Here is an 18,135-nt window from a genome sequence, read left to right on the forward strand (position 1 = left end):
AGGCTGTCCTCATAGCAGCTGGTTTCGATCCCTTCTTCCGCAGCTGGATAGTTGCCTTGTACAGAAGCATCCATTCGATAATTCATGTGAATGGACATCTATTGAGACCCTTTGACATTGCACGTTCGGTCCATCAAGGATGCCCCCTCTTGTCGCTTCTTTACGTACTGACTCTCGAGCCACTACTGTGGGAGCTGGCAATGCTGAGGGGCATCCCATAAGAATTGGGATGAGGGACGAGCGTGTCCGCATATGTGGACGATGTCACTGTCCTAGTGTCTAGCCAGAAGCATATTGAGCTGGTTGGCGAGAAACTGGAAGACTACGATTAGTAACTGGAGTAAAAATCAACCAGGAAATGTCAGTGAGCTTGCAGGTCGGCACCTGAAGAAGCAAACCCACGCTGTCCAGCAACGCCTCCGTCGTGGGATGCTGGGCCAATAGTCCAGTCGAGTTGATTGGAGTCTGGTTTGGTCCGGACCTCCAAATGAACTGGAACAAGATAATGAATAGGGTGGTCACTCTCGCCCGGCAATGGGCTGAGAGGAAACTGTCCCTAAAAGGTCGGGTGGAGGTGGGAAACACGTACATCGTGTCCCTCATCTACTACCACCTGACCGTTTTGCCTTGTCCCAACCTACCATCATCAAACTGGAACACATTCTCTTCCGCTTCTTGTGGAAAAGATGCGTTCTGATGGTCAGGCAGTCCGTTTGCTGCCAAAACCTGTTAAAAGGAGGGGTAGGCATGCCAAGGTTGATGATGCATAGATACGCACTGAGACAGTGACATCTCTGGCTCTATGTAGACGATGGTGAACAGGTGTAGTAGCCGGCTGTGAGGTGTGTTGTCCTGCACCTCATCTCTATGACCAAATTGCAGTCGTGGTTCAAAAGGAGGCCGAGGAAAGGCAAATGGCACCGCGAGTGTCGCGTTGCTCTCAAGCAACTATGCTGTCCCAGGTCAACCTTCAGCGATTGCAACACAACCAAAACATTTTATAGGAGATTAGTGGAGGGGAAGTACGACAACAATCTTGGGGTGAACCTGGGTGTTGACAAGGAATACCTGACCCACCTGTTCAAGGCGACTTTCGAGCCGGGTCCTATGGACAACTTCCAGAGATCCTTGGCCTGGCAGTGCTATCAAGAAGCACTACCCATTCGGGATAATCTCTACAGGCATGGCTCAAGAAACATGGGGCCGAACTGCCTGAGATGTGGTCAGAGCAACAAAACCGTTCTGCCCGCACTCGTACAGTGTCCAACCATTTCCGACCTGTGGGCCTATGTCGAATGACTTCTATCACATGTGGGGCGAGTCGGTTTATCAACCGAGTCTATCGTGAATATTGTCGCGCCTCCTTTCTTGCAACAGGAAGGAAGAGCCATTTTCATCGTACTTGTGGCTATGGCCAAAGTATGTGTAAGATGGATGTGTCTGAAAGGTCTAGAGACAAACATTTTCTTCTCTGGTGAATCTCTCATCAACTTCTTCAAGTATCACTTGAAGAGGAAGATGAGAGTAGAGAGGGAAGTTTTGTCTAGTGAATGTTTCAAAAAAAGATGGGTGAATGTAGCAAGGACGGCACGTGTGAATGATGGAGCCAGCTTGAGCATAATCCTATGAACCAGAAAAAGAAAGGAAAAAATGAGTCACTTACTGTAATGTGTTTTATGCATGACATTATTGCATGAGGTTACTTGGTCTTTTCTGTAGGCTTTTTTTTCCATGGATAAACTTAATCTGTTTCCCCTTTTACATTATGATATTTCTGTGATACACGATCCCTATTGATTAGCTTCCTCGTTTTTTTTTTCCACAATCCCTTTTGATCAAAAAACTACTCCCTCCCCACTTTGTTTTTCTTTCCTTCCCAAATAGAAAAGCTCTACTTTGTATTTTGTCCCCTCTGTGTTCAGCCCTGTGTGGTCAATAAAGAAACATATCTATCTGTCTATCTATCTATGTCCTTCTACTGACCAGAAACATTATCTCCTCCCCACTCTTAACAATTTCTTAATCTGACACCACTCCTACATCTTTCTCTTTGACTCTGCTTAAATGTATGTTCAAGATATTACAATATATTTACTTATTTATTATTCTACAATAGACCTGTAAATGACCTCAGCCTAAATTCACAAAGACATTCCCTTAGCTAGCTTCAATAATACTAAATTTCCCCCTACTTGTTCTCTTTTCCCTTCCTTTTTCATATTCTTATTTTTTTCATTTATCCACTCCCATAAATTACTTCTTCACTAATGTGCTTTTCTTCTCAATCTATATGCTTTCCATGCATTTTCAATCAAATCTCTTGGGAGTCAACATGAGATTCCTTGATGATAATGCTAACTTCTTTTGGTTAAGGTATCTTTGGCCTGATGAGTAGCTAATGGATTACCCCTCATTTGGATAATTACTACTTCTGAGGTTCTGCTAGCTATGAAACATATGTAGCCTGGATTTTATCTGCTCCATTCCTTAATTTGGGATATATACATATATATATATATATATATATATATATATATATATATATACATACATACATACATACATACATACATATATATATATATATATACATACATATATATATATATACATACATACATACATACATACATATATATACATACATACATACATACATACATATATATACATACATACATACATACATACATATATATATATATATATATATATATATATATATATATATATATATATATATATATATATATATATATATATATATATAAAATATATAATATATATGAAATATATAATATATATATATGTGTGTATGTATATAAAACAAGTTTTTTAAAGTTTCTGTCTACCAAATCCATTCACAAAGCTTTGGTCAGCCTGAGGCTATAAAAGAAGACATTTGCCCAAGGTGCCATGCAGTAGGACTGATTCTGAAACATTGTGGTTGGAAGAAAACTCCTTACTACACACCCATGCCTTCACTATATGTACATTATATACATATAGATTAGCATCATCATCATTTAATATCTGTTGTCCATACTGGCATGGGTTGGACAGTTTGACCAGGGCTGATAAGCTGAGGGGGCTGCCCCAGACTCCAACCTGATTTGGCATAGTTTCTATGGTTGGATGCCTTTCCTAACGCCAACCACTTCAAGAGTGTAATGGGTGCTTTTGCATGCCACCAGCATGGGTACCAGTTGCATGACACCAGTATCTGCCAGACAGACAAACACACACACACACCTATATATATATAAAGTAAAAAGAATTAATAAATCCAGGCAGAAAGCACTCGGTGTTAAATAAATTTGGTTAACTATATCAAATAATCAGATACTAATAAATTCAAGTAGAATTAACATTCAAGGTAATTCATCATGTATGACAAGTAAATCCAAACATCACTTAGAAGAATTTCAAGAAATTTGGAGCTAATATACAACCTGCAGGCCAGACCGTCTCTCGCCACCAACACCACCACTATACTGATGTCTCTCCACTGTTGCTGTCACTATCTTCATAACATCAACACACAGCTCTGTTTTTTTTCTACCTCACTGTTTGTTAACTTACTTCACCGAGGGGCTAACAGCAACAACTACATACAACTAGACGCCAATAGATACAAGACAGAATGCATATCAGTTAATTCTTTCCGTGTACAACTGTCTCTGTGACCACAGATAAAGACAAGTCTAAATTACTATTATAAATGGTGAACAGCTACGGAAGAATTTTTTTTACAGCAGCCTAGAAGGTCCTATTGTAAAAAACTTGGCTGAACCAAATAAGAACAAAGTTTCAACAAGCAGGAAAAACACATTTTCCAGCAACGCAACTGTTATTTTCACTCATAACATCAACAGGGAAAAATTTGACGGCCCACTTCAAGTCACCATTTGTTGAGTGACCAAAGCATTCAATTTTCGTCCATGTGCTGACATAACAGAACCGATTCTCTCGCCATTTTTGCTGATTTTTTACACGGTGTCAACACCGATAAAAAAAGAAGAAAAAAACAGAAGAACCACACGAAAAAAAATATTATTACAAAGCACACACACACACACACACACACACATATACAATAATAATTTTTTTGGTATTTTTGTTTTTTCAGCACAAAAAACAGGTTTGGTGATGAAGAAGTCGTGTATTGCAGGCAGTACATGACTTAACAAAATTTCTTTAAGAGATATTTTATCTCTCATTATCTGCAAACACTCTTTCCTGTTTTTCCAAGTAACACTCTTTGTCGGTTCTCTAGTTTTCCTCTGTGACAGAACACGAGTAATGAAAACATGAGTTTACCTAATCTTCCTTCCTTCACTTGTGACGTCATGCTTTGGTTTGCACAGTTGGAGTTTTATTTCGTGGCACATGCGGTACCTTCGCAGCGACAATTAAATCTTCTCTTTTGTGGCATTCCTGCCCCACTCGCCAGTCCAGTGAGGGACCTAATCACTGACCCTCATCCAGATGTGACTTACAAGGTAGTTAAGTCTGAGATTCTCCAACAGAATACAAAATCCGCAGAGTGTAAGTTTAAGCAACTCATGCAGGATGCAGAGCTAGATGACAGGACGCCATCTCAATTCTTAAGGCATTTACGCAAACTCAGCGACACATCCGAGGATAACTCACTTTTGTGAAAGCTTTTCTTCTCTCGTCTACCTCCCAATGTGCAAACCATCTTAGCCACAGCAGTTGATACCAAACCCTTGGATCAACCAGCTACCATGGCCAATAAAATTTTAGAGTTCCCTATCCAGCCAGCACCTCACCATGTCTCTCTTGCTCTGAGGTTTCCTCCACTGCCTCTGACAAGTCTTCTCCCTCATCACATGATGATATTTTGGAGAGACTTGAAACCTTGACACAGCAAATGGACGTGCTTTGGGAAGGACACTCTAACTCTTTGCACCCTTGCAGTCGAGGCCGATTCCATTCACACTCAACCGATTCCTTTTCACCTAGCTCCGATCTCTGTTGGTACCACGCCAGATATAAGCATAAAGCCCATAAGTGCATTCAGTATTGTTCCTTCCAGTCTTTTGGAAATGACCTGCAGAAGGCCTGAGCACATCAAGCACTTCCTGCTAATTTTCCTCAAATCATGCACTTTTTGTAAAGGACTGTGTGTCTAACGAGTCGTTCATTGTCAACACCAGTTCTAGTTGTTCTATTTGGCCTTTGTGTCTCGTTACAGACAAGCCAAAATGCTCAGAAATCACCTTGCACGTGGTCAATTGGTCTCCCATTGTGACTTATGGTCAGGTTTCCTTACACCTTGACATTAATCTTCAGCAAGATTTTAGGTGGATTTTTGTCATAGCTGATCTACCACATCCTATTCTGGGTGCGGATTTCTTGAACAATTTTAATCTATTAGTAGATATCAGGCGACAGACACTCGTCAATGGTTCTACATCTGTGTCTAAACCTGCAAAGGCTACTACTAATGCTGTTCTCAGTCCGTCATTTTTTGTTGCCACTGCTGGTGATCAATTTCATTCATTTTTAGCTTTTTTCCCAGAGCTGGTAGATCAGACATTCCAATCGGCAAAACCCATGCACTCGACCCTCCACTATATTACCACCACTGGGCCACCTGTCTTTTCAGGCCCGCGGCGACTTGCTCCTGACCGTCTCAAGAAGGCTAGGTCTGAGTTTGAGCATATGCTCCAGCTTGGCCTGATACACCCCTCCACCAGCCCATAGGCATTCTCCCTAGATTTGGCACTGAAAGGGGATTCTGATTTTCGCCCGATGGACGTTTGAATGCAATTACTGTTCCGAATCGCTATCTTATAAGAAATCTCAAGATTTCTCATCTAATTTGCATGGTTGTACCATTTTTTCTAAGGTCAATCTCGTTCATGACTATCATTAGATACCAGCCAATCCTGAGGACATTCCAAAAACCAACACCATCACTACTCCCTTTGGCAGCTTCGAGTTCCTTTTTATGAGCTTTGGTTTGCGGAATGCCACAAGCACGTTCCAGAGATTTATTGATGAAGTTGTCTGCAGACTTGATTTTGTGTTCATTTACTTTGATGACGTACTCATTGCAAGCAACATGCATGAGAATCACCTCCAAAACTTAACTCAACTCTTTCAGTGTCTTCACACCTACAATGTGTGAATCATCTCCGATAAGTGTGTTTTTGGGCAGTCCTCTCTGGAATTTCTGGGGCATTAATCGACTCGAATGGTATCAGACCTCTCTCTTCCAAAGTCGATGCAATTCAACGCATTGCACCTCCTTCTTCCTTGCACCAATTGCGCCATTTTTGGGGAATGGTTAACTTCTATAGACGCTTCATACACAGATGTGCAGACAAGCTACTTCCCTTGACTCAGCTACTGAAAGACAACACTAAAAAAGATGCTCATCTCACTCTCTCAGCTGAGGCATTATCTGCCTTTGAATCAATCAAAAAGGAAATAGCTTTTGTTCCTTTGCTTGCACATCCAGGTCCTGATGCTCCTCTCTCTTTAACCGCTGATGCATCAGATTCTGTGATTGGTGCTATTTTGCAGCACACCATAGACAATCAGACTAAACCTTTGGCATTCTTTTCTCACCAATTACAACCTGGTGAACGTCACTACAGTGCGTTTGATCATGAACTCTTGGCAAACTATCTGTCAGTTCATCATTTTCAGCATCAGCTTGAAGGTCGTGACTTTGTGAGTTACACTGATCACAAGCCCCTTATGTTTGCTCTGTCATCTAAATTGGACAAACTCTCGCCTCGTGCTTTCCGTCACCTGGATTATATTTCCCAGTTCACGAGTGACGTTTGCCATATACCTGGGACAGAGAACGTGCCTGCTGACGCACTCTCTCATCTCCCTGTTTGTTCTATTTCATCTCCTGCTGCAATCGATTTGACTACCATTGTGCATGATCAGCCACTTTGGATCTAACTTCTCCCAAGCTGTCCTGTTGCAAGTTTGCCTATCTTCTGCTCCTGTCAGCTGAAGGCACAATCCTTTGTGACACATCTACTGATTCTCCCAAGTCGCTTGTGCCTGAGAACCACCAACGTTCTGTATTTGATGCCCTGCATTCAATGTCACATCCGGGCATCACTGCATTGGGGAAGCTTGTCACTGCTCGGTTCTTCTGGCCTAATATGTGCTGCATAATCACTGCTTGGGCACACTCTTGGATGAAGTGCCAGTGTTCCAAAGTCGACAGGCATATTTGCGCTCAGCTTAGACAGTTTTCTTCTCCGAGACCTGTTTTCACCATGTCCACATTGGTCTTGTTGGACCATGGCCTATGAGTCGCAGGTTCTCTTACATATTAACACGTGTTGATCACTTCTCCCGTTGGCCAGATGCCATTCCAATAGTGGACATTTCTGCTGATTCAGTTGCTCAAGCTTTCAACTGTCAATGGATTGCTCACTTTGGTGTTCCAACCAAAATAACTACTGATCGTGGACGCCAGTTTGAAGCCTCCTTATTTCGTGAGCTGTCATGAATTCTGGGTGTTCATCACATTCGTACAACTAGTTACCATCCAGCCTCCAACAGGATGGCCGAACGCTTTCACAGACAGCTTAAGGCCGCTCTAGGTGCCTCTCCAGATCCACAGTATTGGACTGAGTTTCTGCCTATCATTCTTCTTGGTTGTTGCACTACTGTTAAGGTAGACTTGGGTTTCTCCTCTGCCGAACTTCTTTATGGTACTACTCTGGCATTACCTGGTATGATGTTGGGCCACACATTTCACTGCTTCCTGATCCAATGTCGTATGTCACCAGATTTTGTTCCTATTTCTCCAGTCTTCCACCCATGCATCCTCGTGACCAGTCACCACCATCTCACGTCCCACCAGACATTGACAAGTGGACTCATGTTTTTGTTCGGGATGATTCTGTCAGGGGACTTCTTGTTTCTCCCTATAAGGGACCATTTTGTGTGCTATCACTCACACCCAAAACTTTTACTATCGACATGAATAGTCAGACAGAGACCGTCTTTGTAGATAGACTTAAAAGAGCTCATGTTGAGGTGTCTACACCACTTAATGACACCCCAGCTATGCCCACCTTTGATCCACTGCGATCACCCACTCATGCACCTTTGCTCACATCTATACCCTCACCTTCGTCATCACAATCTACCTCACAACCACAACCAAACAAACCTTATGTCACTAGGACAGGCCACACAGTTCACTGGCCTAAGAAACTTTGTAAGACTGACATTTTTTTTCTTTTTCTTTCCTGTGACAGACATTTATTTTCTTGTGTGCTGAACATTTCAATGCCTTGACATTGAACCTTGCAAAGAACATTTTGTGCATGTCTCTTGTATATTGATTGTAATCAATTTTCTTTTTCACTTATTTCATTGTGCAAGACTTATTGTTATTTGCTATCACTGCCATTCTCCACGTTCTTGTACTCTCCTACAATTTTTAATTTCAAACCTGAGTTCTCAGTGGGGAGCCCTTTGTAGTGTTGCACAGACATGCCATATTGAGATCTCGCTGACAGACATTAGCTGCTCAAGACCAGAGCAAGATCTCACAAACTTCCGGTGGGCATGCACAACGAGACAGTAAGCCTTTCCAAATGGACACCTATATAAGACAGCTCTTGAGCTTGTTCACTCTCTGTTCCCACGTGCCTCTCATGCTAGAAGCAGCTCGTCTCACTAGCAGCAACTCGCAGCCTCACACATACAACACGGTGGATGATACACTATGCTAGAGATGGTTTACGAGAGCCAAACTTTGAGCCTGTAAATAAATATTATTCGGATTTGTTATCTGACTTTGTCTTTGATTTGATACTTCATTTGACTGGATTTAAATTTATAATGGGAGACACAAGATACCCTACCAGTATCTTAGCCAACAATGGCCTCCCATTATAAACTCTTCAACAGGTTCCCTCTACTTACACAGTGTCCAAAAAGATGTATATACACTTTAACAGCTGATAACAAACTTAATTTTCATTTCTCTTTTGAATTAACTCATTATAAATAATGAAGGGAATCAGGCAAAGCTTAGAACATTGGACATTTATACTAAAATGTTACTGGAAGTTTGTAAATGCAGTTGAAGAGCAAAGACAGTGTAGGAGGGAATTTCAAACAGATACACCTATACAACTTACCATCACTCAAATTAGAGATAAGTTTGAAGCAGATGAACTGTTTAGAAATGTTCTGGAAGATTGCAAACATCAACAATTCCCACAAAGCAAGAAAGGATACTAGAAATATATTGCTAGATTTCAAGAAAATCTTTGTGGCAAAGCAAGTTGTGAGATGGAAATTTTGACATCAAGTATCCATCACATTCTGAAGCAATATCATTGGAAAAGTTGCATTCGAAGATGATCTGGACAGAAATGCAGAGTTTTGCAAATGGTGCCTGGCAAGATGTGTAGAAGATGCACACTTACAACAAAGATTTTTTGGAGTGATGAGACTACATTCAAATTAAATGACTCAATTAACCACCAAAGTTGCACCTACAGAGGACCTGAGAATTCACATATTATGGAGGAACATCATTTTGATTTACCAGGAGTTGGTATGGTGCAGCTATAATCAAAAGAATTAACTGGGCCATTCCTTTTTGATGGCACTGTAACTGGCCTCATTTACTTGAACTACAAAAGCATATTAAAAAGATAAAGGTATTAAAACTGGCAGTTGAGAAAGCATCTATATTTGAGTCTCCAACACAACGATCCCATTTGAATCTGCATCAGCTCCTCTTGACATCCTTTCATCCCCTTATCATGTATATCTCCCCATCCTCCCCTATGCCATCCTCTCACCTGTTTCTAACATTATATGCTTGCTTCTTCCACTTACACATCTTGTTTCTTCTTATTTTAATAATTTTTCTTATATTAACCTTCTTGGTCTATGCCTCAAAGAAATGAGCATACCACAGAGTAGTGACAGCTCATCAATCTTAGGGATTAAAAAATAACTTCACTAGTGCTGGTGCAATGACAAAATGCACCCAGTGCACTTTGGAAAGTGATTGACAAACAAGCATATGACATAGGGTCAAGAGTATCCTTTTTCTCATCCAACATATGACAAACTCTCTAGAGCTGGTGCAATGATAAAATATACTGAATACACTCAGTATATAGGTGAATGGAAGGACATTCAAGCACAGAAAATAAACCCATAATGAAATGTATGAGGACAGCATCTCCAAATACAAACTGACACACACCTTGGTGATCCATCCAAGCCATGCTTAGAAACAGTGAATGTTGAGAAACAATGAAATTATGGTTTTTCCCTAATTAATGGTAAATGATAACTAACTTTGTCAACCATAATAGCAGGATTAAACATTCTAGTTGGTTGAACAATGATGACATTCAGAACTTGAGTAACAGATAGAATCTAAATTAACATTTCTCCAAAGATATAACCATACTGCATGGCTCATTATGTGGGCAAATAAGGAGTGCTTTCTCCAGCCTGATTGAATTGAAACAAGACACTACTTTTTGAAATGTAAGAAAGATATTTCAGCTTTCAACCATTAACAATCAGACTCTGAATTTGATGTTTAAAATAAATGAGGTCACTGCATTGGCAGAACAGTAATGCATTGAGATTATCAGCATACTGAAACATCTGATTTTCCATGGAACCTTCTCTTACAGAGGCAACTATGTAGGAAATAACAGAAAAAAAGAAAACAGAGGAAAACTAAAGGCGAATAAACATAAAGACCAAATTATCAAATAGAAGGAGCACATATTAAAGCAACTTGAACATCAATCAAAATTCATAGACCAACCTATCATTAATATTGTAACAGAAACCTTATTGATAGATACAGTTGATGTTACTAAAGAACTAATGGATTAAATCATGTCCTTTCAAATAGCAAGGCACTAGGTTTTGACAATATATCAGTGAAAGTATAGAAAACAGGAGTATTCTTGGATCTATTACTTACACCAGGATAAAGGTGATATTTGGGTGAAAAGTGGTCTGTACCAATCCCAAAGGAAGGAAATCTTGGATATGTTAAACAATACAGAGATATTAGAATATCAACCATAGCAGATAAAATCTAGAATAGGTTGCTTTTAAGATTATGCCCTAATATAGAACAATTAGTAAGAATCAATCAAAAGGGTCTTCATCCAGGAAGATCAACATTATCACAAATTCTTACATTTTAAGGGCTCATTGATGGTGTCAAAAATCAGAGCCTAAATGCTGCTATATCATGTGTAGACCTAAGCAAACCTTTCAACTCAATCCACTGAATCAAATTGGTACAGGTTCTCAAGGCATATGATAGCCCAGGCACAATCACAGACGCAATCAGCATTCTCTGCTTAGGTTTTATTACCTGATGGTATTGCAAATTACTTCGAGATTCTGGCAGGAGTACTACATGTGACACTCTTGCACTTATTTTGTTTATTGTAGCCCTGTATTACTCATTACAAATTGTAACATCAAATTCATTAGAAACATGTTTCCAAATAGTTTCTCAAAAAGACATGTCATTCTGCAACTATCTTATTGCTATCAAGAAAGCTAACCTATTTCTTCAATGAGCTGAGGAAGCTGCTAAACGGAAATAGACCACAGATTATTGATGATAAGACAGAACTTATGGTTGTTAATCATCAAAAAGTGAAAACTCAATATATATATACATATATATATATATATATATATATATATATATATATATATATATATATATATATATTGATGCGACATGAAGTTTTGTCAGTGAACAGGTCACAGCTTCAAAGTGACAAAATTATTTTGACACAAATTAAATTTAAATGTTGAAGTGAATCTAACGTTTTTTTTGTGTGTTCTTAAATGGCTTATAAACATCTTCCACGCAGCAATTGTGTATACACACACACATATATGTGCAGGAATGACTGTGTGGTAAGTAGTTTGCTTACCAACCACATGGTTCTGGGTTCAGTCCTACTGCATGGCACCTTGGGCAAGTGTCTTCTACTATAGCCTTGGGCTGACCAAAGCCTAGACGGAAGCTGAAAGAAGCCCATTGCATATATATATATATATATATATATATATATATATATATATATATATATGTTATATATATGTATGTGTGTGTGTGTGTGTGCATGCATGTGTGTGTACATATGTTTGTGTCTGTGTTTGTCCCCCGATCATTGCTTGACAACCGATGTTGGTGTGTTTATGTCCCTGTAACTTAGCGGTTCAGCAAAAGAGCCTGATAGAATAAGTACTAGGCTTACAAAGAATAAATCCTGGGGTCGATGTATTCAACTAAAGGTGGTGCTCCAGCATGACCACAGTCAAATGACTGAAACAAATAAAAGAATAACCTTGAACACAAGATAATCATTTTGTTCAGTGTTGTGGTTACATCACTGAATATATTTTTCAGGCAGAACAATATTTTTGTACCTCAGTTATCTTTATTTGGGGCACTGATCAACTTACCCAACAGGCAGAGCAAGTTGAACCATTTGGCATTCATTTTTTTCAAATCTTATGATGACTTTCTGCGTGGGGATAGAAAGTTAGAACGAGCTACAAATGTTTCCCAAAGATTAAATTTGAAGGTAAGATACTCATGTCTGCAAGATCATCAGTCATTTAAGTTATAATGTCATTCAAGTTCTAACTGGCTCAACTTGCTCCACTTTACCCTAATTTCTTACAAAGTTGTCTTTTTCTGAAGTCTTTGATTGTGTAATAAACACTGACAATGTGCAGAAAACAACCTTTGCCACACTCCAGGGAGAAAAACTAGAAATAGTTGATAGCTTCCGCTATCTAGGTGACCAAGTTTGTAGCAGGGGAGGGTGCACTGAAAGTGTAGCTGCTAGAATAAGAATAGCCTGGGCAAAGTTTAGAGAGCTCTTACCTCTGTTGGTGACAAAGGGTCTCTCACTCAGAGTAAAAGGCGGACTGTATGACACATGTATACGAACAGCCATGCTTCATGGCAGTGAAACATGGGCCGTGACTGCTGAGGACATGCGTAAGCTCACAAGAAACGAAGCCAGTATGCCCCAATGGATGTGTAATGTCAGTGTGCATACTCGACAAAGTGTAAGTACCTTGAGAGAAAAGTTAGACCTAAGAAGCATCAGTTGTGGTGTGCAAGAGAGACAATTGCGCTGGTATGGACATGTGGCAAGAATGGATGAGGATAGCTGTGTGAAAAGGTGCCACACCCTAGCAGTTGAGGGAACCTGTGGAAGTGGGAGACTCAGGAAGATTTGGGATGAGGTGGTGAAGCACGACCTTCGAACTTTAGGCCCCAGCGAGGCAATGACCAGTGACCGGGACCTTTGGAAATATGCAGTATGTGAAAAGACCCGGCAAGGCAAGTGACCTCTGCCAGAAGTGTAGCCAGCTCACTAATTCGTATCTTTACTTCATTGGACACTTAAAAACTCTGCTTGCGAAGACCTGTTGAAGCAAGTGAATTTGAAATCTGAAATTGTAATCGAACTGAACCTGACGACTGGCACCCGTGCCAACCTCTCCTTCCTTGGACACTAAGCTCTGCTTGTGAAAACCTGTTGGGGCAAGTGAAATCGAAATCGTAATTGAACCATACTCGTTGACTGGCACCTGCACCAGTGAAGCACTAACAGCACTGTCCGAGCGTGATCATTGCCAGAGCAGCTGTCTGGCTTCCGTGCTAGTGGCCCATAAATAGCACCATTTGAGCATAATCGTTACCAGCGTCGCCTTCTAGCACTTGTGCTGGTGGCATGTTAGAAAATCATTCGAGCGAGGTCGTTGCCAGTGCAGGTGGCACGTAAAAAACACCTTTTTGAGCGTGGCCGTTGCCAGTACCGTGTGACTGGCCCTCCTGCTGGTGGCATGTAAAAGCACCCACTACACTCTCGGAGTGGTTGGCGTTAGGAAGGGCATCCAGCTGTAGAAACTCTGCCAGATCAGATTGGAGCCTGGTGCAGCCTTCTGGCTTGCCAGTCCTCAGTCAAATCATCCAACCCATGCTAGCATGGAAAGTGGGTGTTAAGCGATGATGATGATGAACAAAGGTAGTACCAAAAGTGCAAGGTGGTGTAAGTTAACACAGGTAATATTCTTAAAGTAGAACAGCTTTGAAAACTATTTATTGTAAAACATTAGTTATCTCTTGTTAAGATGTGAACAAACACACTCTAGAAAGAGTTAAAGCCATTTGAGAGAAAATTCTTATTTCTCTTTACCTTTCAATTATGACTTATTTAAGTTATAGCAAATATATTGAAAAAATAATGTATAAGTAAATGCTTTAAACAATTTTTCACTATGGAATGAAATCTAAGACACTAATCTAACAATAGTACTATTCTGTTATACTGCAACTACATTGGTAATATCTTAACAGATCTTAATATGCTTCAATACAGTACATTAACTACCATGTTGGACTGTGGGTTCTAAAATAATATGTTTTTTTTTTTCTCTTATTTCATTAGAAAGTGCCAAGGTGAGAAGGGGCTATAAAGAAGGAAAAATTAAGATGAAAGGAATGAATTTACTTCAGACTTGAAAGCAACCAGATCATAGAATGGGGGAAAACAATGATATAGAAGAGAGTAACTACAAAAAAACAAATAAAATAAATATACATCATAATTTGAAATATATATTTTTTAAATGTCTTATGAATAATGTAATATAAATGTTTCTATATCAGAGTCTTCAATTTCATTTCCCAGTACACTTGTCAATTATCTTACAAATAGTAAAAAACATTTTGTGTGTAATAGATAATGTCTTCAATTTCATTCCATTATTACCATATAAACCCTTTAGTGTTCAGATTAACCCGTCAAATGTAATGCTAATTTGCTCACATTATTTTGAGGTGTCCTCAATATTTACTTGTAACTTTGTTAATTTTTTATATACAGATTTGAAATTTTGTCAGAGGGTGCTTGTATACCAGTGGTTTATAGTTATGTAATATTAGCTGATCTTTCTGATTAAAATTGACTTTTATGGACAGGCAAATTTAATTAACAGGTGTAAAAGCAATAACATTATAGATAAATGCTAAAATTGAATTTCTTAATGCATCTTACCTGTTTGATTTGTTACTAAAATTATCCCAGATGTCAACCACCAACAATTTTGCCACTTTTCAAGATGAGGAAAATATACCATTGGCTATGTACTCTTATACAATTTAATGAATACATTTACATAACAGAATGCATCTAATAAAAAAAAAGCTCATTAACAGGTGAGACAAAGGTGAACACAGGTGTGTAACATACTGAAAATTAATATGTATTTCTCACTTTTAGATATATTTGTAATAAAATGAAAGGAATATATAATCGTATTACTATCAAATATCAAAATATAGTTATGCCATGTTTCTATCATGAACTGTCCAAAGCACCCATTACACAAGGGCACTTTGCAAAACAAACACATATATGAGATCTGGACCTGATATCCTTCTGCAGTTTTTCTTTTTTGCAGCAAACACAGTCTGCAAATTTTTTTCCTTCCATTTATTTTTTCCACTTTATGGAAGTTAATATTTCCTCTGTTGACATCCACCTCAGTTAATTTTGCTTTTCTCCCAGTTCTGTGCTTTCTGGAAGAAAAACCCTCATGTAACTGAGATGCGATGTCAACCCGAAATTTCAAATGGTCATAGTCCTTTGGTGGCAGAGGTACCGTGTGGCTTTTTACATAAACAATATATGAATTAACTATAGTTAGACATAATGCTGGAGATATATGGATCACCATACCTTATATCAAGACTCTAGTAGTTTTACAGTCGAGAAAGCTGCTTGATACCAAACATAATGTTTACAATAAAAAAAGCTAGCATTTCCACACTATCAGTTGGCTGCCATAGTGGATCAGGTCTTCCATAAGTAGAAAGTATGTTGAGCATATCTATTTGTTTCTTCCACGACAGTTTCAAAAACTTTTCAGTAAAAATAAAAATAAATAGTCCAATGGTTGAGCATTGGGAGGTAGACTGTGTTGTGAACTAGTCCTTTCTGTGAAATCAGGAATTGTGGTTGATTTAGTAATCTCCAACCATGTTGCCATAATGTTTTCAATATCATTTTCATTACTTTCATTATCAAAATCCTCATTCAACAAAAATTCATAAATATCAATATTATATTTGTCCAAAGGCAAATCACTGTTGTTTTCATTTATATTTTGTGCATCATCAAGAGTAAAACCTTCAAAGTTGGAAGAGTTACTTGCTGACACCATATTGTTAAAAACTAAGATATACACTTCTATTCAAATATTGAAAAAACCAAGAAGTCTCAAAAATTTTGCAGTATTTTTACTTGAATAAAGGCAGGAAAGGCTTTATCTTGCATTATCTCAAAGCTATGAAAATTCAATAACGTGATTTGTTTATTTTTGTAGTGATTTCATAGAGGAGTCAGATACAGCCGGATTTGACCAGTTCAAACAAATAAAGGGGAATTATTTCAGCCAGTTTTGGTTGGTCTGAACACTAAAGGGTTAAACACAGAAATGTGGGCAAAATTAAACTATAGCTGGTAGCTTTAGTGTACAGTTGATAAGATTTCATAGCAAAATTCATTCAGGAGCATCAAGTGATACTTGGAACTAGGAAAAGAGCATTGAATGAAAGTGAACAAAGGTATTTGTTAACAGTGAATTGGTAGCAATGAAGAGAAGGAGGAGAGGGAGAAGAGGATGACAATGCTACCATTTTTTTATGCAACTATTGATGTTTATGATGATGATTAAATACGATACAGACACATTCATGTAGATTAACTTACCTCAGATGCTTCTCTTAAGCTTTTTAATTCTTTTTCTACATTGTCTTCAGCTAAATCCCTGGAATTCTTTTGTATTTGTAATCGCTGACTAAGTGTTTGTTTGTCTGTTTTGAAAGCTAATGATAAACTAAGAAATTTATTCTGAAAATAAAAAATAAAATAAAGATTAATTGCAATGTTAAATAAATAGTAATTTTTACAATATAAATTATTTCTAACTTAAGCACAGGGCCAATGATTTTAAAATTTTAAAGGGAGGCAGTTGTTGATACTATTAACCCTAGTACTACACTGATACAATACTTTGTTAAAAATAGAGTCAAATTTTGCTAATAACCTTTCAAGATGACATGTTTAACAACTTCTATATCTGAGTACTTGATCTTCTGATCAGAATAAATTTTCAAGTTAGATTTTACTCTATTATCATTACTTGTCTGCCTCCAATTTTTTCCCAGAAATTTCATGATGTGTAAGTTCACTAGTCAAGAAACAATATAAGAATAGAGCAGAAGGTGTATCTTTGTTCAAAGTTGGGGAGTGTAATAGAGATTTTCAAATTTCTCTCTTCCATTATTTACCTTCTTGAACTAATAACTTGATTATTTTTCCAATGATTACTTTGACCTTTCTACTGGAGCAACTGTCTAGAGATAGTTTAGCTGATTGTAATAACAGAGCCTTCATACAAAACAGGTTGTTGTACAGGAGGCGAATATAGAAAGGATTGGTTCAATTAGGCAATGAACGATTAGATTTGATGAGCATTGAAACTAATTCTAGAATAAAGGTTATGTTTAGAAGAGAGAAAGAAGTCAAGAGTATTTGGAGAATTAGTGCATGGATCAAGAATAAGTGTTGCAGACTGTTCAGTTATGTTAGTGCAAGAGGATAGAGGGAACCAAGATGTGTATGTATTAAGGGTGAAGATTTAGAGAGGAGTGAAGTGAGACAGAAGTTGTCAATAACAGATGAGAGAAAGACAAACATCTGGGTAGTTTAGAGAATAATTTAGAGAGTGTAAGAGACAGCAAATGAGCTTATGAAAAATGAAGAGTTTAAAGTTTGAAACCATTCTTATTGATATCTAGATGAATGAAACAAGTGATAGGAAAAGTGAATTCTGTGTAAGTACAGCATCTGTCTTTGTTACTGTAGATACAATATCAAACAAATTAGAATACAGACATTAGTTTGGATAGCAAAAGTGAGTTAGAGACTGGAAATGGATTTTGTGTTGGTATTAGGTGGTGAAAGTAGTTAATTTTGAAATAAAGTCCACAGACATTAGTGATATTAGTGGAGAACAGTG

At 38.3% G+C, this 18,135-nt stretch overlaps 1 protein-coding gene across 1 annotated transcript in view; it reads right to left on the reverse strand.

Moving 5' to 3' along the window:
* Window positions 1–18,135, reverse strand: part of LOC106874321 (uncharacterized) — a 456,333-nt gene that overhangs the window by 206,133 nt on the left and 232,065 nt on the right. Inside the window, exon 13 of the mRNA XM_089338627.1 lies at window positions 16,824–16,964. Coding sequence (XP_089194753.1) covers window positions 16,824–16,964 — 141 coding nt within the window. The remainder of the gene's footprint in view (window positions 1–16,823; window positions 16,965–18,135) is intronic.

The sequence above is a fragment of the Octopus bimaculoides genome, chromosome 2, assembly GCF_046866305.1.
Source record: "Octopus bimaculoides isolate indiv1 chromosome 2, ASM4686630v1, whole genome shotgun sequence".
NCBI lineage: Eukaryota > Metazoa > Mollusca > Cephalopoda > Octopoda > Octopodidae > Octopus > Octopus bimaculoides.